At 41.1% G+C, this 24,506-nt stretch overlaps 1 protein-coding gene across 5 annotated transcripts in view; it reads right to left on the bottom strand.

Annotated features, from left to right (window-relative positions):
* TASOR (transcription activation suppressor) overlaps window positions 1-23,025 on the bottom strand; it is a gene marked incomplete at both ends in the record, with an annotated part of 66,720 nt that extends 43,695 nt beyond the window's left edge. For all 5 annotated transcript variants that reach the window (XM_080715835.1, XM_080715838.1, XM_080715839.1 and 2 more), the window contains 7 exons: window positions 1,053-1,177; window positions 5,976-6,137; window positions 6,460-6,551; window positions 8,731-8,803; window positions 10,638-10,730; window positions 13,283-13,428; window positions 22,698-23,025. In XM_080715835.1, the coding sequence (XP_080571961.1) occupies window positions 1,053-1,177; window positions 5,976-6,137; window positions 6,460-6,551; window positions 8,731-8,803; window positions 10,638-10,730; window positions 13,283-13,428; window positions 22,698-23,025 (1,019 nt within the window). The remainder of the gene's footprint in view (window positions 1-1,052; window positions 1,178-5,975; window positions 6,138-6,459; window positions 6,552-8,730; window positions 8,804-10,637; window positions 10,731-13,282; window positions 13,429-22,697) is intronic.
* Between the last annotated feature and the right edge of the window lie 1,481 nt (window positions 23,026-24,506).

The following is a 24,506-nucleotide window of genomic DNA, read 5'->3' as shown; positions in this document are numbered from 1 at the left end:
GCCCCACTACTGAGGTTACAAGCATGTGTCACCATGCCTGGGTCACCTTGTCACCATGCCTGGGTCATTTTTTTTTTTTTGGGTGGTACTAGAGAGATTGAACCCAAGGACATTATACCTCTGAGCTACATCCCAGCCCTACTTCATTGTTTATTTGAAAACAGGGTCTCATTAAGTTGCAGAGGAATTCCCTGAGTCGTTAAGAATGTCCTCAAACCCGCAATCCTCCTGTCTCAGCCTCTCAAGTATTGGGATTACAAGCTTGTGCTACCACACTCAACCACACTTACCTCTTTTTTTCTTTTTTTTTGGCAGGTCTGGGGATAGAACCCAGGGGCATTCAACCTCCGAGCTCCACCCCCTGCCCTATTTTTTATTCTTTATTTTGAAACCGGGTCTCACTGAGTTGCAGAGGGCCTCACTAAGTAGCTGAGGCTGTCCGCAAACCGTGATCCTCCCATCTCAGCCTCCTGAATACTGGATTACAAGCGTGCGCCACCACGCCTGGCTCACACTTACCTTTTAAAAGTCATCATAAAAGTCAAATGTGGTGGCAAATGCCTGTATTCCCAGGCCAGTCTCAAAAATTTAGCAAATCTATATAAAAAAAATAAAAATGGAAAGCCGGGTGTGGTGGCACACGCTTGTAATCCCTGCGCTTGGGAGGCTGAGACAGGAGGATCGCACAGGTTCGAAGCCAGCCTCAGCTACTTAGTGAGGCTCTCAGCAACTTAGTGAGACCCTGTTGACAAAAACTATAAAATAGGTTTGGGAGGACAGCCCAGAGGTAGAAAGCCTCTGGATTCCACCCCTAGTAACACCAAAAATAAATAAATAAATAAATAAATAAATAAATAGGCTAGGGGTACAGCATGGAGGTAGAATGCCCCTGGGTTCAATCCCAATACCACCCCCCCAACACACATACACTAATTTAGAGAAAAGTTTAATTAAAAAAAAAAAAAGCGTGGGAAGGAGAAAAAGTGCTTCTTCTAACTCAGCAATGAGCACTCTTAAATGTCACTCTGGATAATGTCTAAAACTTGTCTTACCTGGATGAAGATACAAACTTTGGAGTTTGTATATCATCTTTGTAAGTAAAAGAGACAACTGCATATGGACATACATGTCTTGGTCTTCGCCTTACTTCATCAAAGCCATACTCATAAAAATAATACTAAAAATAAAAAAAATGCAAAGTTCACTTACATAGGCAAACAGTAAAAACATTTATCTGATTTTTGTGTGTGTGTCTGATACTGAGAACTGAGCCCTGGGGCATTATATCTCTGAGCTAAATTCCCAGCCTTTTTTTAAGTTTTTTTGTTTGTTTGTTTGTTTGTAGAACTGGAGGTGGAACTCAGGGGCATTCTACCTCCGGGCTACACTCCCAGGCCTATTTTATATTTGGAAACAGGCTCTCACTAAGATGCAGAGAGCCTATTTTATCTTTACCTAGGAACAGGGTAAACCGGGCATGGTGGTGCATGCACACTTGTAATCCCAGCATTTGGGAGGCTGAGACAGTAGGATCTATGTTCACAGCCAGCCTCAGCTACTTAGGAAGACCCTGCTTCAAAATAAAGAATAAAAAAGAGGGCTGGGGCATAGCTTGGAGGTAGAATTCCCCTACGTTCCAACCGCAGTACTGCCCAAAAAAAAAAAAGTACTAGGATTACATGCATGTGCTACCACGCCCAGACTTTATCTAATTTTTGAGAACATAGAACCAATTTAAGTTGCCTCTGAAAGAACATTTCTTGCAGCTCCAGCTTGTATTTAACCAAAATATTTGCATTAACCTAGCAAGACCCTATTTCAAAATTCAAATAAATACTAAACTAAATAATATTCAAAACTAAAATACTAAAATAGAGCGGAAAGTGTAGCTCAGAGGTAGAATGCCCTGGGTTTCAATCCCCACAGTACCATAAAATAAAAAAAAAAGAAAAACCATTGGGAAATTTGTTGAACATTCCCAGTGGTCAATTTTTCAAAATAAGCATTTTAAATACCTAGCAATAGTAATCAAGAATAATGTGGAGCCGGGCGTGGTGGCACACACTTGTAATCCCCGCACTTGGGAGGCGAAGATAGGAGGATCGCACAGGTTCGAAGCCAGCCGTGCTGGCTTAAGAGACCCTTTTTCCAAATAAAAAAAATATATAAAATAGGTCTGGGAGCATAGCCCAGAGGTAGAAAGGCTTCCAGGAACCCCAGTACTACCAAAAAATTAAAATTAAAATTAAATAATAATAATAATAATAATAATAATAATAATAATAATAAATTTGGAGGTGATAGTGGGAGTTGAATATGGGGGCAGGGGGAGGGGTTCTACCCCAGGCTATACCTCCAATCCTTTTTTTTTTCCCCCTTGTTGAAATGGCATCTAAGTTGCTAAGGCTGGTCTTATACCAGCAATCCTGTCTCAGCCTCCCAACTACTGGTTTTATAAGTAAGTTCTACCACATCCCGAAATCAATTTATTTTTAATGGTACTAGGGAGTAAAACAGAAGTGTTCTACCACAGAGATACATACCTAGACATTTTTTGAGATAGGGATCTACCTAGGTTGTCCAAGCTGGCTGCAAAGGTGGAATCGCCTGCCTCAGACTCTAGGTATACACACTAACACACCCCAGATTCCAGGCATATACCGCCACACCCAACTGTAAATTTTGTGTGTGTGTGTGTGTGTGTGTGTGTGTGTGTGTGTGTGTGTGTGTGTTACTGGGGATGGAATCCAGGGGCATTCTACCTCTGTTACACCCCACCCCTATTTTTTATTCTTTATTTCTTATTTTTATTTATTTATTTTTTGGTGGTACTGGGTTCCTGGAAACCCTTCTACCAGGCTACACTCCCAGACCTATTTTATATTTTTATGTGGAAACAGGGTCTCTTAAGCCAGCGCAGCTGGCTTCTAACCAGCGCGATACTCCTGTCTCTGCCTCCCAAGTGCAGGGATTACAAGCGTGCACCACCACTCCTGGCTTATTCTTTATTTTCAAACCAGGTCTCAGAGAGTTACAAAGGGCCTAAGTAGCTGAGGCTGTCCTTGAACCAACATCCTCTGGTCTAGCCTCCCAAATGCTGAGATTACAAGCATGCACCAGCAAGCCAGGCTAAATTTTAAAAACAGGTAGAAATGCATCACTACATTTCACAAACCATTTGAACATAAACATTTTTATATTTTGCCAGACATGGTAGCACACACTTGTCATCCAGTACTTGGGAGGCTGAGACAAGGGGATCACAGGTTTGCACACAGCCTCAGCTACTTGGTGAGGTCTCTGCAACCTGGTGAGATCCTATTTCAAAATAAAGGATAAAGAATAAAGCTGGAAATGTAGCTTGGAGGTAGAATGCCCCTGGGTTCCATCCTCGGTACCAAAAAAAAAAAAAAGACAGGTCAGTAACTTAAGTGCACACTTATAATCCCAGTAACTGGGAGGCTGAGATAGGCAGATTGCAGGTTTGAGGACAGCATCAGCAAGTATACTTGTGAGACTCTCAGCAATCTAGAGAGACCCTTTCAAAATAGAAATAGAATAGGGCAGGGAGTGTTATAAATCAGAGGTAGAATACCCTTGGTTTCAATCCCCAGTACCACAAAAAAAAAAAAAAAAAAAGGCTGGAGCATAGTTTAGAGGTACAACGCCCTTAGTCATGTCCCAGTACCAAAAATAAATCAAAAGGGCTGAGGGTAAAGATCAGAAGATAACATTACTTTATATTCACACTTCATATAAAAACATAACACTACAATTCATCAAATATTACATTCTAAATATGTATTGTTTAGCAAATGATGACTAAAACATATACACAATTATTATTCTGTCATAAAAAGGAATAAAATTCTGTTGCTTGCATTGTTTCAATTCAAAGAATGATAAAATGTTTGGGGTGACTAATGTGCCAGTAACCTGATCTGATCATGACACACAGCACATGTATAGTGAAATGTCAGTGTACCCCCAAAATATGGACAATTATGTATTAAAAATAAATGTTTAAAAAGAGAACGTGTAGTTGCTATATACCAAATATAACTGAATAAAGCTTAAAAATTATTTGTAAAGAGGCTGTTATACTGTATTGGGGTATATTAAAGATGGAACCTAAGGGTACACTACTACTGATCTGAGCTATACCGCCAGCCCTTTTTATTTTCATTTTCTTTTGAAACAGAGTCTCACTTGCCCTGCCTTAGCAATTCAGTGAAACCTTCAGCAACTTAGTGAGATCCTATAGCTTGGAGATGGGACTGAACAATTCCCAGTACAAAAAACAAAACACAAACAAAAAAAAAAACAGGTTCTTGCTATGTTGCTGAGTCTGGTCTCAAACCTGTGATCCTACTGGGATTACAGGTGTGTGTCACCATACCCCATTTTAAAAATTAATTCACACAGACATAGTGGTGCACACTTATAATTCCTATACTTGGGATGCTAAAACAGGAGGATTGCAGGTTCAAGGATAGCATTAGCAAGAAATGAGACTCATCAACCTAGCAAGATCCTATTTAAAGGGGTTCTTTTTTTTTTTTTTTTTTTTTGTCTTTATGGAACCAGGGATTGAACCAAAAGCGCCACACCTGGAAAGCAGACACTCTACTACTGAGCTACATCCCAGCCCCATCAAGATCCTCTTTAAAAATAAAAGTAAAATAGGGCTAGCATGTAGCTTGGAAGTAGAATGTCCCAGGTTCGATCTCCAGCACCACACACACACAAAAAAATTTAATATAATTTTGCAACTTGAAGTTAATAGAAAATATCACTGGGCATGGTGATTGCATGCTGTAATCCCAGTACTTGGAATGCTTAGAGGATTTTGAGTATAGCCTCAGCAACATGGCAAGATTCCAACTAACTGAGGTAATACCATAGAGATAGGAGGATCACAGGTTTGAGGACCTCAGCAAGTAGTGATATTCTCAGCCACCTAGAAGACACTGTTTCAAAACAAAAAAAATAAAATTGGACTGGGGGTGTTAAGTCAGAAGTAGAATGCCCCTAGGTTCAATCTCCAGTACCACAAAAAATAAAACAAAAATGGCTGAGGACATTCTTGGAGATAGAATGCACCCTGGGTTCAATCTCCAGTACTCAATATACAAAAAAAGAATGTATCAAGTAAATAAAAAATGTTACAAATTAAGGCAATGTAAGCCAAAAGTGATGTCATTCTACTGGCATGCTTAAACACATCATGCTTTAGTGTGATATCCAAAGCACTTTTATTTAACATAGACTCTAAACTTTAACCCATACAGTTATATATATTCTTTATCTTACTCTAAAACAGAAAAAGCAGTTGAGTGCTCACCTAAACATGCTATTGACTATAACATTAATACTTTTAACAAGTAATGGATTAAAATGTTTCAAGGGAGCTTGAATGTTTCCATATGGGTACTATTTTATTACCCAAGAGATGTTTGCAGGTCTAGGAAAATCGAAGTTTCAAATGAAATAAGTTTGTTGTGGTGGTATGTCCTTATAATCCTAGCTACTTGGGGAGTCTGGAGCTAAGGCAAGAGGATCATAAATTGAAGACCAACTGGGCAATTTAATGAAACCCTGTCTCAAAAAAAGGAATGGGAACATAACTCAGTAGTAGAGGGTTTGTCTAGCATGTTCAAAGATCTAAGTTCAATTCCCAGTACCACAAAAATCAATCAATAATGTGTTAAAGGCAGTGATCATACAAATCACACTGAGGCCACAATAGAGAATCAATGAGAAGTAGAGTTTGAATACTACCCTGTAGGCTTGTGGAGCCACTTAATATTTCTAAGCTATCTTGGAAACACTGAACACAGCAAGACACTGGAATCTCTCAGTGATATGTGAGAAGCAGACTACTATAGTGGCAGCGAGAACAGAAAGAGAAATATTGAAGGATTTAATAACTAACAGTTAATAGGTCATAACATTAAATAATTCCAGGAACATACCTGAGTAAGCTCATAGGCTCTATAAGCCAAAAGTGATGTAATTCTACTGGCATTCTTCGACACATGACATTCATGCTTTGGTGTGGGGTCCAAAGCACTTTTGTTTAACACAGACTCCACACTTTTTACACCCATGGGGTCATATATACTTTTTATTTTACCCTAGAATAAGAGAAAGACTTTTAAGTTTCCACTTAGGAATAATTGTTGACTGTATGACATTAACACTTTAAAAATTCTATTAATGATATTCTTCACTAACCTAAATTACACTACCAATATATTACTCTCTTTTCTTTATTCTTTAAGTATAGTTAGATCAAAGATGGAAAATAAGCCATTCTCAAAAGTATTTTCATATTCTGGCAAGTGTAAACACCAAGTATGAAATTTTAATCAAACTCCTAAAGACCTGGAGGCCAACTAAAAATAAATCCAAATCAAATGTTGTCTTTGATAAGTGAAATGAAAAAGTTGAAATTACCTTCATCATTTTAAAAATAACAACATCGCCCACTGCCCCAGGTTCCAAAGGATTAGCTTGTAATAAATCCGCATACCTAGAAAGATAAATTCCTAATAAAGACATATTAAAGAATTTGAATAAATTGGACAAGAACACACAAACAAATCAAAATATTTAGCCAATAATTAAAGATTTGACAATCTTTCTTCCCTTTTTTTCCCCTCTGTGGCACCGGGGATTGACTCCAGGGGCATTCTATCTCTGAGCCATATCCCCCTAGCCAGCCAGGTGTGGTGGCGCATGCTTGTAATCCCAGCGTTCAGGGGAGCCTGAACCAGAGGATCATGGTTCATGGACAGTCTCAGCTACTTAGTGAGGCTCTTTGCAACTCAGTGAGACCTGGTCTCAAAATAAGGAATAAAAAATAGGGCTGGGAGTACAGCTCAGAGGTAGAATGCCCCTGGGTTCCATCCCTAGTACAGAAAAAAGAGGGGAAAAAAAAAATAATAATAATATATATATATATATATATATATATATATATATATATATACCTCCAGCCCTATTCTACTTTTTATTTTGAAACAGGGCCTCATTAAGACGCCAAGACTGGCCTTGAACCTGCAATTCTCCTGTCTCAATCTGCCAAGGTTCAGATTATAAAAATGTGCCACCATGCTCAACTAGCTTTTCTTTTTTCTTGTGGTACTGGAGATTGGAAACCAGGAGTATTATATCTCCAAGCTATAACCCTAACCCTATTTATTTATTTTATTTTATTTTATTTTTGTGTGGTACTGGGGTTCCTGGAAGCCCTTCTCCCTCCAGGCTACACTCCCAGACCTACTCCCACGCCCAGCTTTTATTTCTTATTTTGAAAGAAGATCTCATTAAGTTACCACATCTGGCCTTGAACCTGTGATCCTCCTGTCTCAGCATCCCAAGTACTATGATTACAGACATGGCCACCCCACCCTACTACATTTGCTAGAATTTAAGAAAGCAAATTTCCCCCCAAAATTATCCATCAACAGAAAAAAGAGCAGGGTATGGTGGCACACACTTGTAATCCCAGCATTTGGGAGGCTGAGACAGGAGGATCTGGGTTCATTGGCAGCCTCCAGTACTTAGTGAGGCCCTGTTTCAAAATTAAAGAATAAAAAAATTGGGTGCCGGGCATGGTGGTGCACGCTTGTAATCCCCGCACTTGGGAGGCGGAGACAGGAGAATGGCACAGGTTCGAAGCCAGCTGTGCTGGCTTAAGAGACCCTGTTTCCAAATAAAAAAGTATTAAAATAGGTCTGGGAGTGTAGCCCAGGAGTAGAAGGGTTTCCAGGAACCCCAGTACCACCAAAAAAAAAAAAAAAAAAAATCGGGCTGGAGCTGGGCATGGTGGCACATGCTTGTAATACCCACGCTTGGGAGGCTAAGACAGGAGGATCGCACAGGTTTGAAGCCAGCCTCAGCTACTTAGTGAGGCTCTCAGCAACTTAGTGAGACCGTTTCCAAATAAAAATATATAAAATAGGTCTGGGAGTATAGCCCAAAAGTAGAAAACCCCTGGGTTCCACCCCCAGTACCACCAAAAAAAAAAAAAAAAAAAACAAAAAAAAAAAACGGGCATGGTTCCATCCCTGGGTTCAATTAGAAGTATGCAAAATTGGCCTGGCACTGTGGCACATGCCTGTAATCCCAGTATCTAGGAGGCTGAGACAGAAGGATTACAGGTTCAAAGACAACCTCAAGTACTGAGTGAGACTGTCATCAACCTAGCAATACCCTGTAAAAATAAAAATAGTGCTAGGAGTGTAGCTCTGAGGTAGAATGCCCCTGGGTTTACTCCCCAGTAATACACAAAAAATAATGTATGCAAAATTGAAAACAAAAGATAAAACCAGTTTTACAGATCAGTACCTGATTCAAGTCTTATCTCCTTTCTGTAAACATGATAAAGCATACAGGAATTACTAGGAATTACTAGAACCACAGCCAGATTACATGAGATTTTTTTTGTGTGTGTGTGTGGTACTGGGGGTGGAACCCAGAGGCTTTCTACCTCCGGGCTATACTCCCAGACCTTTTTTATATTTTATTTGGAAACAGGGTCTCACTAACTTGCTGAGAGCCTCACTAAGTAGCTGAGGCTGGCTTCGAACCCTTGCGATCCTCCTGTCTCAGCCTCCCAAGCGCAGGGATTACAAGCGTGCACCACCACGCCTGGCCACATGAGATATTTTTAAATGGCAACTTAATAGCAGGTAAATATAAATAAAACAGAAAATAGATTACCCATGGAAGGTCTGCCAAGAATCGTTATTTTGGAATGGCCCACCTGCAATCCTTTTTCACATATACCTTGAACCTAAATAAACAAAATACTTTATCTTGGAATCATAACATTAAAACCATCAAAAGATAATTTGTAAATTTGTTCCAAACAAAATCTAACAGTCTAAATCATATCTATTAAACATTATGGAAATTTCATCTTTTTATAATTTAAAACTGAATATTAATGTGAAACTGATTTATGCTTCCAAAGAAATTATATCTGAAATCCATCCTTATTTATGCTAAATGTTACAGATACTCTGAATTTTTTTTGGGGGGGGAAGTACTGGGGATGGAACCCAGTAGCATTTTACCTCCAAGCCACACCCCCAGCCCTATATTTTATTCTTTATTTTGAAACAGGGTCTGAGTTGCAAAGGGCCTCAGCTGAGGCTGTCCTTGAACTGATATTCCCATCTCAGTCTCCCAAATGCTGGGATTACAAGCTTGGACTACCACGGCCAGCTCCCAGCCCTATTTTTATCCTTTTCTTTGAAACAGGTTGCAAAGGGCTTCACTAAGTAGCTGAGGCTGTCCACAAACCAGGATCCTCCTGTCTCAGCCTCTCGAATGCTGAGATTACACACCTGCCTGATACTCTGAATTTCTGCCTCTCACAAGCATAACTATCCCCTCTTAAAAAATGAGGAAAATGAGGAACAGGAATTTTTTTTTTTTTTTTTTTTTGGTGGTACTGGGGTTCCTGGAAGCCCTTCTACCTCCAGGCTACACTCCCAGACCTATTTTATACTTTTTTTAAATTTGAAAACAGGGTCTCTTAAGCCAGCACGACTGGCTTCGAACCTGCGTGATCCTCCTGTCTCCGCCTCCCAAGCGTGGGGATTACAAGCGTGCGTCACCACACCTGGCCAGGAAAATATTTAGAAAATAACTACCTAAATATCTTTAGTTAGAAGGGGAGAGAAATGGAGCCAAGAACATATAATTAACAATACAGAAGGCAATCTTTTTGTGTGTGGGGGGGAATAGAACCCAGGAACAATCTACTTCCAATCTACACCCCCACCCAGCCCGATTTTTTATTCTTTACTTTGAAACAGAATTTCACTGAGTTGCAAAGGGCCTCACTAAATAGCTGGGGCTGTCCCGAACCTCTCCTATCTCAGCCTCGCAAATGTGGGGATTTCAAGAGTGCACCACCATGCACACCCAGCTCAGAAGGCAGTCTTTTTTAATAAAGAGAACTGTATTCGCACTGGGCATGGTGAAACATGCCTATAATCCCAGTACTTTGAACACTAAGAAATAAAGTAGGTTCAAGGCCAACATCAGCAATTTAGTGAGGCCCTCTTTGTTGTTGTTGTCGTTGTTGTTCTGAGGACTGAACCCAGGGGCATTCTACCTTGACCTATATCCCCAACCCTCTTTTATTTTTTAACAGGGTCTCGCTAGGTGATGATGATGACAGTCACTACTTGCTGAGGCTGTCCTCAAACCTTTCATCCTCCTGTCTCAGCTTCCCAAGTACTAGTATTACAGGTGTGTGCCACCATACCTGACTAAAAGACCCTATTTCAAAATAAAAAGGGCTGGGAGGTATAGCTAAAAAGTAGAACACCCCTGGGTTCAAAATCCCCAAAACCAAAAAAAAAAAAAAAAGAGAGAGAAAATGTATTATAAAACATTCTAGGGTTTTAAGCTGGGTTGCAAAAATAAAAACATACAAAAAACAAATTACACAATAGATACTTTGTCCCTTTCTAAACCATTTCTTTACCTTATATATCCAGAAAAATGAATTTATACTTATCAAATGTCTTAAGTGTCTTACTTATTAATTGTAAAATTAATAACTTACAATGGAAATAAACACCCACAAAAAATTGTCTTGTAACTTAACTCACCTGATATCGATCAACCATGAGAAATGCATAGGATTCTGAAAGTTCCTTATCTAAACGACCATCAGACTTCAGTTCTCTTCGCTTTTCTGTAAACTAAATGAAAGTGCATCTATAACAACTCCTTAGCAAATGATTGTGCTTTGTAAGTTAAGCATTTCAAGATTTTGTCCAAGAAATCCCAAACCCAAAGGAAAAACTATCTTTTACCTTCTGTCTTTCTATATTTTTCCCTCTCTACTTAACTGTATCTTTATCCATGCAAAATAGTCAAATAAGCATCTAATATTTGTCAACTTTAGATTTCTATTAAAATTTACCATCCTCAAATTCTCACATAGAGTATAAATTCATATTTTAATAAACTGAGCCAGGCATGGTGACAGGCATGGTGACTGAGACAGGAGGATTTCAAGTTCCATGCCATCCTCAGCAACTTAGTAAGATTCTGTTTCCAAACATACTGTAAGCCTGAATTCAAATTCATGTTTTATCTTTATATTTCATTTTACTTAATTTGGTGCAATGCACACAGTAGATAGTTTCATATATTTGTTGAATGAAAAAATTTTTTTATTTTCTTTTTTTTTTGCAGGTCACCTCCAAGCTATGCCCCCTGCCCTATTTTTTATTCTTTATTTTGAAACAGGGTCTCACTAAGTTGCAGAGGGCCTCACTAAATAGCTGAGGCCGCCTGCAAACTGCGATCCTCTGGTCTCAGCCTCCCAAATGCTGGGATTACAAGCATGTGCCACCATGCCCAGCTTGAATGACAAAATTCTAAACTATAAACTCAAACAAGGAAAAATGTTTCTTCATAACTATTCTCAACGCCATATTTACAGGATAAAAAGATTACACACCTGAAATCCCTGTACTTGGGAAGCTGAGACAGGAGGATCACAGCTTTGAGAACTGCCTCAACAATTAGTGTGACTCAGCAACCCAGCAAGACCCTGTTTCCAAATAAAATAAAACTGAGCTGGGGGTATAGCTCAAAGGCAGAATGCCTCTGGGTTCAATCCTCAGTACCACACACACACACACACACACACACACAAAAAAAAAAAAAAAGTGATTTGAGTAACTGTTTCGCCATTCTGGCCATTACTGCTCAATTATATAACATCTTTAGACTAAATTTTGGTAGGAAATTAACATATAATCCCTATCATACCACAAAATCACATTAAACTACAAAGTTTTAATGTTCTCTAGGAGCCAATAATATTAATGCCCTTTGAAGATTCTTTCTTTTCAATACTGAGAATCAAACCCAGAGACTGAGCTACATTCCCAATCTTTTTCTTTTTCTTTAATTTCTTTAAGACAGTGTCTCACTGAATTGCCTCTTAACTTGCAATCTTCTTTACTTAGCCTCCTGAGAAGCTGGTATTACAGGACAGAAGCTGGGAAACAGGCATTTACCATCACACCTCCCTAGGAATTCTCTCAAATTAAATTCTGCTAGCACTTTGGGAAGATGAGACAAGAGGACTGCTATTCGTGGCCAGCCTCAGCTACTTAATGAGGCCCTTTGCAATTCAGTGAGACCTTGTTTCAAAATAAAGAATAAAGTATACTGGGGGTGTAGCTCGAAGGTAGAATACCCATGGGTTCCATTCCCAGAAAGGAGGAAAAAAAAAAAAACTCAAAAGAAGCTGAGGTGTGGTGATGCACACTTGTAATACCAGTACTTGGGAGGCTGAGACAAGAGACAAGAGGATCACAATTCGTGGCCAGCCTCAGCACTTAGTGAGGTCCTCTGCAACTTAGCAAGACCTTGTTTTAAAATAAAAATAAAACAGGGTTGGGGGTTTAGCTCAGAAGTAGAATGCTCCTAAGTTCAATCCCTACTACCATAAAAAAAGAAAACCCTCAAAACAAATTTGTACATAAGACTTAATTTCACTTTCTTAATGCTCAATTACAGCTGAGAGGGGATGATGCATGCCTGAAATCAATCCCAGTACTTGAGGCTGAGATAGGAGGACCACAGGTTAAAGACCAATGTGCAGTATCTCAGCAAGACCTGTTTGAAAATAAAAACTTTAAAAGAACTGGGGATATATGGCTCAATAGTCGAATGTCTCTGGATTCAATCCCTAGTACCACAAAATCAAAATTAAAATGCTCATTTATGCCAGGCATGGTGGCGCACACTTGCAATCCCAGCATTTGGGAGGCTGAGACAGGAGGATCACAGGTTCACGGCCAGCCTCAGCTACTTAGTGAGGCTCTCTGAAACTTTGTGAGACCCTGTTTCAAAATAAGAATAAAATAGGGCTGGGGATATAGCTCAGAGATAGAATGCCCCTGGGTTCAATCCCCAGACACACACACACACACACACACACACACACACACACACACACACACCTCATATAGTAAGTAATCCTTATGGCCAAGACTCCATTTTAAGAACAGAAATTATTTTCCATAATCATACATTAATAAGAATTTAACACAGTACACAAGCATAGCATGACATCAATGTTTAGGGGGAAAAAAGAGATGAGCTATTATTTAAAACCTGCTTACCCTTCTATTAATCTGGCTTTCCTAAAAGCTATCATTTCTAGAGAAAACTGCCCCCCCAGGCTATTAAATGGTTCTGCAAAGAATCTTACAAAAAGTACAATACATACCTCCTTTTCCAAAAGCTCGTTATGTATCAAGCAAGCACGCTTGTAGTTAAAATTTGTTACTGAAGTTGGTTCAAGGTAAGATGAATGGAGAATATTTAAAACATCTTCAAATTCTCGAGATCCTGGAGTTAGTGGCTGGAAAAGTGCTACAATAAAAAACATTAATTTTAAGATTTCACCTTAAATATAGCTTCTATTTGGGGGGTAGTTTAACTTTAAATAAAGCAAAAATAATGAAGGTTATTTTGATATGAAAAAGATCCTTATTAACTCATCGAAGAAAAATTAAAATCAGTTGCCTACACTGACCAGATCCTCTACCAATGAACAGCTAGCCTAACAAACAGGGAGATCACAATTTCCAAACCTTAAGGATGCTACATGAAGTCATCTAGATTTCTTAAACTCATAAAAATCTTTGTATGTACCCAACTTGTTATTTTACTTTAGTGAAATAGTATGTGTAGGACTTATTTCAGCACACTAAATGCTTATACCATAAGAACACTTAGGTATCTAAACAAAATTGCTGTTTGCTCTTATTTATGTTGGTAGGGATTAAACTCCGAGGCATTCTACCTCTGCACTATACCCCCAACATTATTTTAAGACAGGGTCTCACTAGTTGCTCAGGTTAGCCTCGAATCTGCAATCCTGTCTCAGCCTCCCAAGTACTGGGATTACAGGCATATGCCACCACACAGAGCTTCTGTTTGCTCTTAGTAGGATTTTTTTCCCTTGTGGTACTGGGGATTAAACCCAGGGGCTTCTAGTTCCAAGCTATATCCCCAGCCCTATTGTATATTTTAAAACAAGGTCTAAATTGCTGAAGGCCTCATTAAATTGCTGAGGTTGTCCTCAAACATGTGATCCTCCTGTCTCAGCCTTCCAAGTACTGGGACTACAGGCGTGCCCCACCACACTGAGCTATAGCAAAATTCTTAAGGGAGATTTTGGAGTCAAACCTCAACACAAATAGCAGACCTGCCACTTACTCCCTTTATAGATTCTATATAAATAACTTAATAGCTCATTTCTCATTGTAAAATGGAAAACTCCAGCTATCCTAATAGCTATTATATGCACCATTTACTATACACAAGTTGATGCATAGGGAAAGCTCTAAACAATCTGGTGTAAAGACAGTAAGTTTTTATTCCCCATGTCCTCAACCATTCTACAACCTATTAAATTTTTAAAACACTCAAGTCAAATATTAAATTTTTTTCTTTGGGATTACTGGTCTAATAACCTCAGATTTCCAATTTATACATAATTTACTAATGAATTTCAAACATTAAGTCTGTACATATAAATTTTCCCAGTTCAAAAAGGAATGACTTACACTTTTTATAAGTAGTTTTCTATACAGTAAAAAGTAACTATAAGCCAAGTGTGGTGGCACACGCTTGTAATCTCAGCATTCGGGAGGCTGAGACATGAGGATCACAGTTCATAGACAGCCTTAGCTACTTAGTGAGGTCGTCCGCAACTTAGTGAGAACCTGTTTCAAAATAAAGAATAAAAAAATAGGGCAGGGGATGTAGCTTCAAGGTCCAATGCCTCTGATTTCCATCCCCAGGCTCACACACACACGAAAAAAGTAACTATAAACTATAAAAACTGGTGGTGTACCCTTGTAATCCCAATACTTGCTGACACAGGAGGATCACAGTTCAAGAACAGGTACACCCCCAGCCCTATTTTTTATTCTTTACTTTGAAACAGGGTCACTGAGTTGCAAAAGGCCTCACTAAGTAGTAGCTGAGGCTGCCCATGAACCATCATTCTCCTCTCTAAACCTCACAAAAGCTGGGATTAGAGTGTGCCACCACACCCGGTTTTTGTTTTTTTCAGAATTGCAGATTGAACCCAGGGGGATTTTACCTCTGGGCTACCCACCCAGCCCTGTTTTTATTCTTTCTTTGGAAACAGCATCTCACTAAGTTGCAGGGGGCCTAAGTAGCCAAAGCTGGCTTTGAACAATGATCCTCTGTCTCAGCCTCCCAAGTACTGGGATTACAAGCATGTGCCACCATGCCTAGCTTCAGTCTTTGCTACATAGTGACACCCTGTTTCAAAATAAAGAATAAAGCCTGGCATGGTGGTGCACCCTTATAGTTTTTACAGAAACTTCAACAACGGAGCTTAATTCCTACTACCAATAAATAAGTGAAAATAGCTGGGTGTGTGGCTCTGAGGTAAAATGCCCATGGGTCCAATTCCCAGTACCAAAACAAAAACAAATGGTTGCAAGTATGCATGCACACAAAGGAAAAGACAACATAGCTACAGGAGAGCAATTTAAAAACTTACTAGACACTAAAAGTAGTAACTCAAATAGAACAAGAGTACTATGCATAAAGTGTCCTACAATCAAAAATTGTAGATATATTCATAATTTATTGACTTATAAACCTCATGAGAGCAGGAACTGTCTGCCTTGTTCATTACTAATCTTTCCCATAGGCCAAAAGGCAGAGCTGTTGAGTGTTGGCCATAAGTAAGTTGAACAGATGATTAAGTCAGTAAAAAATGAGTAAACTTTGTCGACTTTTTCTATACCAAATACAAATCCACAACTACCAAAATGACCACCATTTTAAATTAAGATTCATTCACAACTGGGCACAGTGGCATGTGCCTATAATCCCAATACTTGGGAGGCTAAGACAGGAGGATGGTAGGTTCAAGGCTAGCCTTCACAACTTACTAAGACTATTTTAAAATAAAATATAAAAAGGGCTTGGGGTAAGCTGGGCGTGGTGGTGCACGCTTGTAATCCCAGCACTAGGGAGGCTGAGACAGGAGCACAGGTTCGAAGCCAACCTCTGCTACTTAGTGAGGCTCTCAGCAACTTAGTGAGACCCTATTTCCAGATAAAATAGAAAATAGGTCTGGGAGTATAGCCTGGAGGTAGAAAAGCCCCTGGGTTCCACCCCAGTACTACAAAAAAAAAAGGGGGGGGGTCCTGGGGGTATAGTGTAAAGGTAGAATGCCCCTAGGTTTAATCCACAGTGCCACGAAGAAAAAAAAAAAAAAAACCTTAGAAAAGAAGGTAAAACACACTGTCTCAGTTCAAATGTCTTATGAAATGTAATAGGATAATCCAACATTATTTTTGTGACAACGGTCTCCAACTAAATTGTAAGAAAAACTGGGCAAGGAGAGGAACATGGGGAAGTTTTACAGGTTTTTACAAACAAATGGGCCATGTTGCCAGTTGTGGCTACAACCCCTGCCCTATTTTTTTATTCTTTATTTTGAAACAGGGTCTAAGTTGTTGAGGGCCTCACCAAGTAGCTGAAGCTGTCCCCAAACCACAATCCTCCTGCCTCAACCTCCCGAATGCTGGGTTTACAAGCATGGGCCACCAGGCCCGGCTTATTCTTTATTTTCAAACATGGTCCCACCAAGTTGCAGAGGGCCTTACTAAGTAGCTAAGGTTGGCCACAAAATTACAATCCTCCTCTCTCTCAGCCTCCCAAGTACTGGGATTACAAGTGTGTGCCACCACACCCAGCTTCCTATTGCTTTTATTTTCTGAAACAGGGTCTCACTTCATTGCTGAGGCTGTCCTCAAACCTCCTGTCTCAGCCTCCCAAGTTGGGGGATTACAGACATGTGCCACATCTGGCTCAATTATCAATTTATTTGGAGAACCAGGCATGGCAACACACACTTGTAATCTCAGTGTTTGGGGAGGCTGAGACAGATTGCATACCCATCATTAAAAAATTTCTTTAAGGACCCAGGCATGGGGTACACACTTGTAATCCCAGTACTTGGGAGGCTGAGACAGGAGGATCACAGGTTGTGGCCAACCTCAGCTACTTAATGAGACCCTCTACAACTTAGTGAGACCCCGTTTCAAAATAAAGAATAAAAAATAAGACTAGGGATATAGCTGAGAGGTAGAATGCCCGTTGGTTCAACCCCTGGTACTAAAAAAAAAATTGTTTTAAATTTTTAAACTGAGCATAGTGGTGTACCTTTATAATCCCAGTACTTGTGAGGCTGAGACAAGAAGATCACAGGTTTTCTGCCAGCCTCAGCAACTTGTGAGGCCTTACACAACTTACTGAGATCCTGTTTCAAAATAAAGAATTAAAAAGTAGAGCTGGGTGTGTAGTTCAGAGGTAGAATGTCCCTGGGTTCAATCCCTAGTCTCCCCCCAAAAAAAATTTCTTTAAATTAGTAGTAACAGAGAAACATCTTCAAAAACTTGAAAGATATTTAAGCAGCTGACATAGATATAAAACTTAAGTCATCAAATAGCAGCATTTTCCTCAACTAGATTTACCAATGTTAGTATAAATGCAGATCTTTTTATATTATGCATATATGTGTATGCAAAAATTATCATACATACATAAAAACATGCTAAGCTTCTAAAACGATGGACTACTACTATCAAAACATACAAATAGACAATAAGAAGTATAAGCAGTTTTCTAATTTAACTTGCTAGGCATGGTGGTGTACAGAAGTATAAGCAGTTTTCTAATTTAACTTGCTAGGCATGGTGGTGTACACCTTTAATCCCAGTACTTGGGAAGCTGAAAGAGAAGGATTTCGTTTTCGAGGACAGCCTCAGCAAGTAGTAACACTCTCAGCTAGTGTAGCTTGGAGGTAGAATGCTCATGGGTTCAATCCACAATATCACAAAAATAAAGCAATTCATGGGAGAGGAAATAATTGCCTACCACACACAAAAAAAATTATGGAGAGAAAATAATTATCAAAGGTAAGCTAGGAATCAAAAGTGGTGCGCAATTCTGAGTCCATACTGATACCTACTGGTACTAACAATTATACTATGACTATCCAATTAGGATGCTTTTAAATTTTACTTTTGTTGGCCAGGTATGGTGATGCACAACTGTAATCCCAGTACTTGGGAGGCCCAAGACAGGAGAATAGCAGGGGTTGTTTCTATGGTACTAGGGACTGATCCCAGGGGCATTCTACCTCTGAGCTACACCCCTAGCCTTTTTTATTCTTTATTTTGAAACAGGGCCGAAGTTTACAGCTGAGGCCGACTGTGAACCTGCAATCCTCCTCTCTCAGCTTCCCAAGTACTGGGATTATAAGAGTACCCCACCAGGTGCTGGTTTGAAGACAGAAGTGTGCAATAACCTTAGCAAGACCCTGTTTCAAATAAAACAGAAATTATTGCTGCAGGTGTAGAGGTAGAGCACCCTGGGTTCAATCACAGTACCAAAGTGTGGGGGGGAGTCACTTTTCTTTGGTTCTCAGAACCCAGTCATCCATACCCAACTACTAGAACACCAAGAAAATTTTCTTAGGAGTAAGACTTGGCCTCAATGGCTTCAAAAAAAATAACTGCAAATTCTGTGGGAAAAAGATGAGTCTGGAAGAATAAGCCATCAACTCTCCCAAACTAAACAAATATGGAAACCAGTACATGAGAAGTTAATTTGGAGACTTCCTTATCCCCTACAGATAATGTTAAGCAACATTTTCCATAAACTATACCATCACTACTATTATCTCCCAAAAACTTTGGAGGGAAAAATTATATCAAGTACAATTACCAATTTTAATTTACTTTTAATGACTTACTAGATTTATTCTTTGGCACTGGGAATTGAACCTAAGGGCATTCTACCACTGAGCTACACTCTAGCCCTTTATATTCTGAAATAGAGTCTAACTTTGCTGAAGCTAACCTGAAACCCAGGATCCTGTCTCAGCCTCTCACTATAGGCATGTGTCACTGTGCCGGGATGATTTCCCAGATTATTTTTATTTATTTTTGTGTTTGAGGTACTGGGGACTGAACCCAGGGGCATTCTACCTCTGAGCTGCACCCTCAGCCCTATTTAATTTTTATATCTTGATTAAAACAGGGTCTTGCTAGGTTGATGGGTCTCACTGCTTGCTCAGGCTGTCCCTGAACCTGAGATCCTCCTGTCTCAGCCTCCCAAGAACTGGGATTACAACCATGTGCCGCTGTACCTGGCAACTTACTAGATTTAGAATAAAAGATGTCAATACAGACAAAATGCAATTCTACAGCCCAATAGATAATATAACACACATCAAAAACAATAAAATACATTTGCCCTTTCAATGAAAAGTCGGGTCACAACAGGGTGGTGCACACCTGTAACCCTAGTATGTGGGAGGCTGAGACAGGAGGATCAAATGTTCACTGCCAGCCTCAGCAACCTCACAAGGCTTTCCTCACTTTGTGAGACCCTATTTTAAAATTAAGATAAAAATAGGACTGAGAATGTAACTCAGAGGTAGACTGCCCCTGAGTTCAATCCCCAGTACCACACACACCAAAAAAAGGCCACTTAAATCTGTCAATACTAATTATATGTTTTCATGGCAAACATAATTTCTCCACCTCACTGAATAATATACTCTACTTCTAAATTTAATGAGAAAAAAAAAAAACTTTTTCCCCATATAAACATGTCAGACCAAAAACTAACAAATCATTTTCTCGTTAGAGTTGCGTATCGGGAAAGCACACTCTACACCTACATTCAAGTTCTATTCCATTATTTATTAGCTGTGTGGCAAATTACTTAACTTCTCAATAGTTCAGTTTCCTCATCTATAAAATGGGAATATTACTTACCAAATAGAATTGTGGTTTCACTAATATATGTAAACTGCTTTGAACAATGCCCACATTGTTCTACTCGATATTACTCAAATTTTATCACTCAATAATATTTGCAATGTTAATAATAAAGAATGGCAGTATTTGGGGTATTAGACTATTACAAAGATCAACAAAAGAACTTTCAATAGGCAACAAGTTATAGAGGCATAGTATTTACCTTTAAGGAATTAAAAAAAAAGTCCCAATTATAAAATTTCACTGGAAAAGCAGTCAAAAAGGTCTATGATATCAAAATATGACCGCAACATAATTTTTTGGGGGGTGGTACTGGGGATGGAACCCTTCTACCTCCAGGCTATACTCCCAGACCTATTTTTATATTTGGAAAGAGGGTCTCTTAAGCCAGCAAGGTTGGCTTCGAGCCTGCGCGGATCCTCCTGTCTCCGCCTCCCAAGCGCAGGGATTACAAGTGTGTGCCACCATGCCCAGCGCAACATAACTTTTGATACAGGAAAGTTCAAGCAGACCTATCTACTAAAAATAATCTAAAACTCACCATAAGAGACTCAGATGATAAAACCTAGTCAAATCCTACACGTAAAATACCTTCACCTTTCAATGTTTCCATATGACGTTAATGTAAAACTAGCAGTCTCTGCACTGATAAGTCGTTTTAAAAATATATGTTGAAAAAATACATTTAAACTCAAACACTAACTTCTCTCAGGTTATTCAGATAATGTCCATGTTCTTAATATAGCTACTTAGTTTAAGTTCTACTTAAACCACCATTGCACTGTTTGAACAAATGCCACTCATATATTCAAACTAAAAATTACTCATCTTCAATAAACATGAAAGTGCCCCACGATATATTTTCCTTGCTCCCAACCTCCTTTACAAGTGACAGGTAACAACCTTTTATCTCTAAGTGAAAATGGAAAATATAAGCTTCCCCTAAAAGGGTATGAGACTCTGGGGAGAAAACAGCTTGGACTTGTATCTCCTAATTCCTCAATTATTTCCATTTACGGTGCGTTCAAATTATGTCTTTTCTACAGCAACCTCTATATTGTGGTTTATCTAAAAAATACATAGTGCTGCCTCAAAACAAATGAAGGTGTTTAAGCCAATATTCTGGTCTTAAAAGGTTTGTCCATATTCTTATCCACTTGAAATGTAAAAGTAAACAGACTTCAAAAAGCTTTTATCTGGAGCCAGGCAAGATGGCCCCGGCTTGTAATCCCAGTACTTGGGAGGCTGAGACAAAAGGATTATGCAGGTTCGAAGCCAGCCTCAGCTACTTAGAGGCTCTCAGCTACTTAGAGGCCCTGTTTCCAAATAAAATAGAAAATAGGTCTGAGAGTGTAGACAAAGGTAGACAGCCCCTGGATTCCATCCCAGCACAACACACACACAAAAAAAGTATTAATCAGCTGGGCATGGTGATCCATGCCTGTAATCCTAGTACTGGGAGGCTGAGACAGGAAGATGGAACATTTGAGACCAGCCTCAGCAACTTACTGAAACCCTATTTCAAATTAAAAACAAAAAAAAAAAAAAATCAAGAAGGGGGCTGGGGTATAGATCAGACGTAGAATACCCCTGGGTTCAATCTCCAGTACCAGAAAAAAAAAAAAAAGAAAAAAAAGAAAAAGCTTTTAACAAGTTGGGAGAAAATAAAAATTAAACCTATCCTCACACCCATCTTCATATAACTGATTATGCATATGCACAATCCATCAGTCAAGATTCTAAATCTCCAATAACATTCAAATAAAAAGCTTTCTACAAATAAGAAGATTCATTATCTTCCAAAGTAGACCATTTAAAAAAATTGAGTCATGCATTAGGGCAAAAATGAACTTTAAAACCAATCTAGACTATCCAAAATTGCTGGATAGTATTAAAAAAAAAAAAAACTAGTAGAAAAGTGACACTATCCCCATTATAAATTTTACAATACAGCACCACGACTTAAAATTTAAACATAAAGTGCTCGCAAGTCAGTTTAAAAAACTAAGCCTTTTCTTTTCTTTTTTTTTTTTCCCCTTAACATGAAGTTCAAAACCCAAGTTGGAGATTCTTGGGCATAAGTGAATTTCTCATTTCTTCCCCCCATAGGGAAATTACTGCACCAAGAACCTACCTTCCCATTCTTTTCAAAGACAAAAAGAGATGCACTAGGTTTGAATTTAAAAGACCTAGTAATCTAAATGCTTCAAAAAGAAAACGGTTTTATATGGAAATGAAGTGTGATGGAAAACAGCAGTGTGCATGGATCACATCTACTAATGAGTACTTCTAAATAAGGGAAGACGCTGACATCAAGCAAATTTCAAGTAGACACACAGAGCTGAAGAATTTCCAGAGAGAAACATTTGTGGTCCTTAGAACTCAATATCTTTGGAGAAAGCCCCAAAATCCATGGCCCCGAGCTATTTCCAGAGTGAGACTTCTCAGAAGCATCTTTTAGGGCACATCAGCTTCTCTGCCTTCAGGGGCTGGGAAGGTGGGGCTCCGAGCACCGTATTTCCTTGCCGGGAGCCTGTGGCAGCTTCCAACCTGAGCTACTTCCAACTTCCAGGGCGGAGGGGAGCGGCAGAGCGTGGTTCCACCGCTCCGAGCGCAGCAGCTGGGCGGCCGTGGCGGTGAGGGGAGGGCGCGGGGCTGCGTGCATGTTTACGTGTCTCGGATGGGTGTGGGAAGAGGAGACAGAGAGGCTCTAATGGAAAGATGGAGAGAGGGGAGAGAGGAGAGAGGGGAGAGAGGGGAGAGGGGACAGAAGGGTTGGGGAAAGGGAGGCACCACCTTTCTTTTCTCTGCTCTTCCTGGGGATCTGAAAACTCCTAAGAGGCCTTTCGGGCTCTTCGGGGCCTTTGGGCAGAGCGGCCGCGCCCGGCTGCGCGGCGCCCTGGGGCTGCTCGTGGCCGAGGTCCGGGGCCGCGTCGGTCTCCTCAGGCCCCAAGCCGCCGCCGCCGGGCTCCGCGATGGAGAGGAGGCCGCCGCCATCTTGCGGGGAAGGCTCCAGGTCCGGAAGCGCCAGCTTCATGTCGTCGTCGTCGCCGCCGCCGCCGCCGCCACCCTCCCAGCTCGCGCCCGTCGGCGGGGAGGCCTCGGTCTCCGCGGCGGCCGCCATGGCGCCGGCGTGAGGAGCTCCGGGAAGCTTCTGCGCACACTGTCGACGCGCGAGGGGGGAAGGGGCGGCAGGCCAGCCTGACCGCACGGCTGCTCTCAGCCCACCCGCCCCCTTCCCCCCGGGGCCGCGGGCCGCGCCGCCAACCCCGCGGCTGCTCGAGAGCCTCCACCCGGGCGCCCAAACGTGCGGCCGGCCGCGGCGCCGCTCCTCGCTCCGGCTCTAATTAAGTCGCCCACCGCCACTCAGCGCGCGCGCGTCGGGCGGGCGGGAGGCGGGGCCTGGGGCCGCTCCGCCTATGGGAGCGCGGCCCCGCCCCCACGGGTGCGGATTCCCGGCGCCGGGGGCGGAGTCTCAGCTCCTGAGCCCGCCAAAAGGGGCGACGCAACGCCAGGCGAGCACTTCGACGCCGGCCCCCGCGCGGTAGGCCTCGGCCCCGGCCCGGGGCGCTTCGCCAGCTCCGGGGCCGCGCCGGCCTCTCGCTGCGGGCGAGGGACGTCCGCTCCGCTGGTCCGGGGCCCACGGGACCCGCCCTGCTCTGGGCTGACAGTGACTTCGACTGATTGAAGCTTCGACCCTCCGTTTCCTGACAAGAGGTTGGGCTGGTGGGCCTGCACCACCCGCCCTTCCACCTGCTCTGCGTCTTTACAGATTAACCCACCCAGTGGCACCCACAAACAGACGCCGAAAGCCTACGATCCTCGATATTTACCACCCAGTGCTGAGAGCTGCTCGCTTTTAGACTGTTTTGGTTTTTTTTTTAACTTTTTGCCCCCTTTAGCTTTCCCAGTTTTTCTGCAGTAGATGTGCATTAAAAACAAACTAAGCTTTTTTTGGACACATCTCAAGATACAGCAACGTGTAGCTATCCCTTAAAAGAAAAATTGGAAAGTTGGGTGTGATGGTGCACGCTTGTAATCCCAGTATTTGGGACGCTGAGACAGGAGGATCATGGGTTTGAGGACAACCTCAGCTACTGAGGCTGTCTGCAACTTAGACCTTGTTTCAAAATAAAGAATAGCCGGTCGTGGTGGCCCACGCTTGTAATCCCCGCGCTTGGGAGGCGGAGACAGGAGGATCGCACAGGTTCAAAGCCAGCCGCACTGGTTTAAGAGACCCTGTTTCAAAAAAAAAGTATAAAATAGGTCTGGGAGTGTAGCCCGGAGGTAGAAGGGCTTCCAGGAACCCCAGTACCACGGAAGGAAGGAAGGAAGGAAGGAAGGAAGGAAAAGAAAAGCACTGGGGGTATAGTTGAGAGGTAGAAATCCCTCAGTAAGGTAATAAATTTGTTGGCAGGTGTGGTAGTTTATGCCTGTAATCCCAGTACTTAGTTTCATGGACAGCCTTAGCAACTAAAGAAACCATATTTCAGCCAGGCAAGGTGGCGCACCCTTGCAATCCCAGCATTTGGGAGGATTGCGGTTTGCAGACAACCTCAGCTACTTAGGCCCTTTGCAATTCAGTGAGACCCTGTTATTCAAAAT

This window comes from Muscardinus avellanarius (genome assembly GCF_963383645.1).
Source record: "Muscardinus avellanarius genome assembly, chromosome: 18".
Classification (NCBI taxonomy): Eukaryota; Metazoa; Chordata; class Mammalia; order Rodentia; family Gliridae; genus Muscardinus; species Muscardinus avellanarius.
The sequence above is the reverse complement of the archived record's forward strand: the minus strand, read 5'-3'. Positions and strand labels throughout refer to the sequence as shown.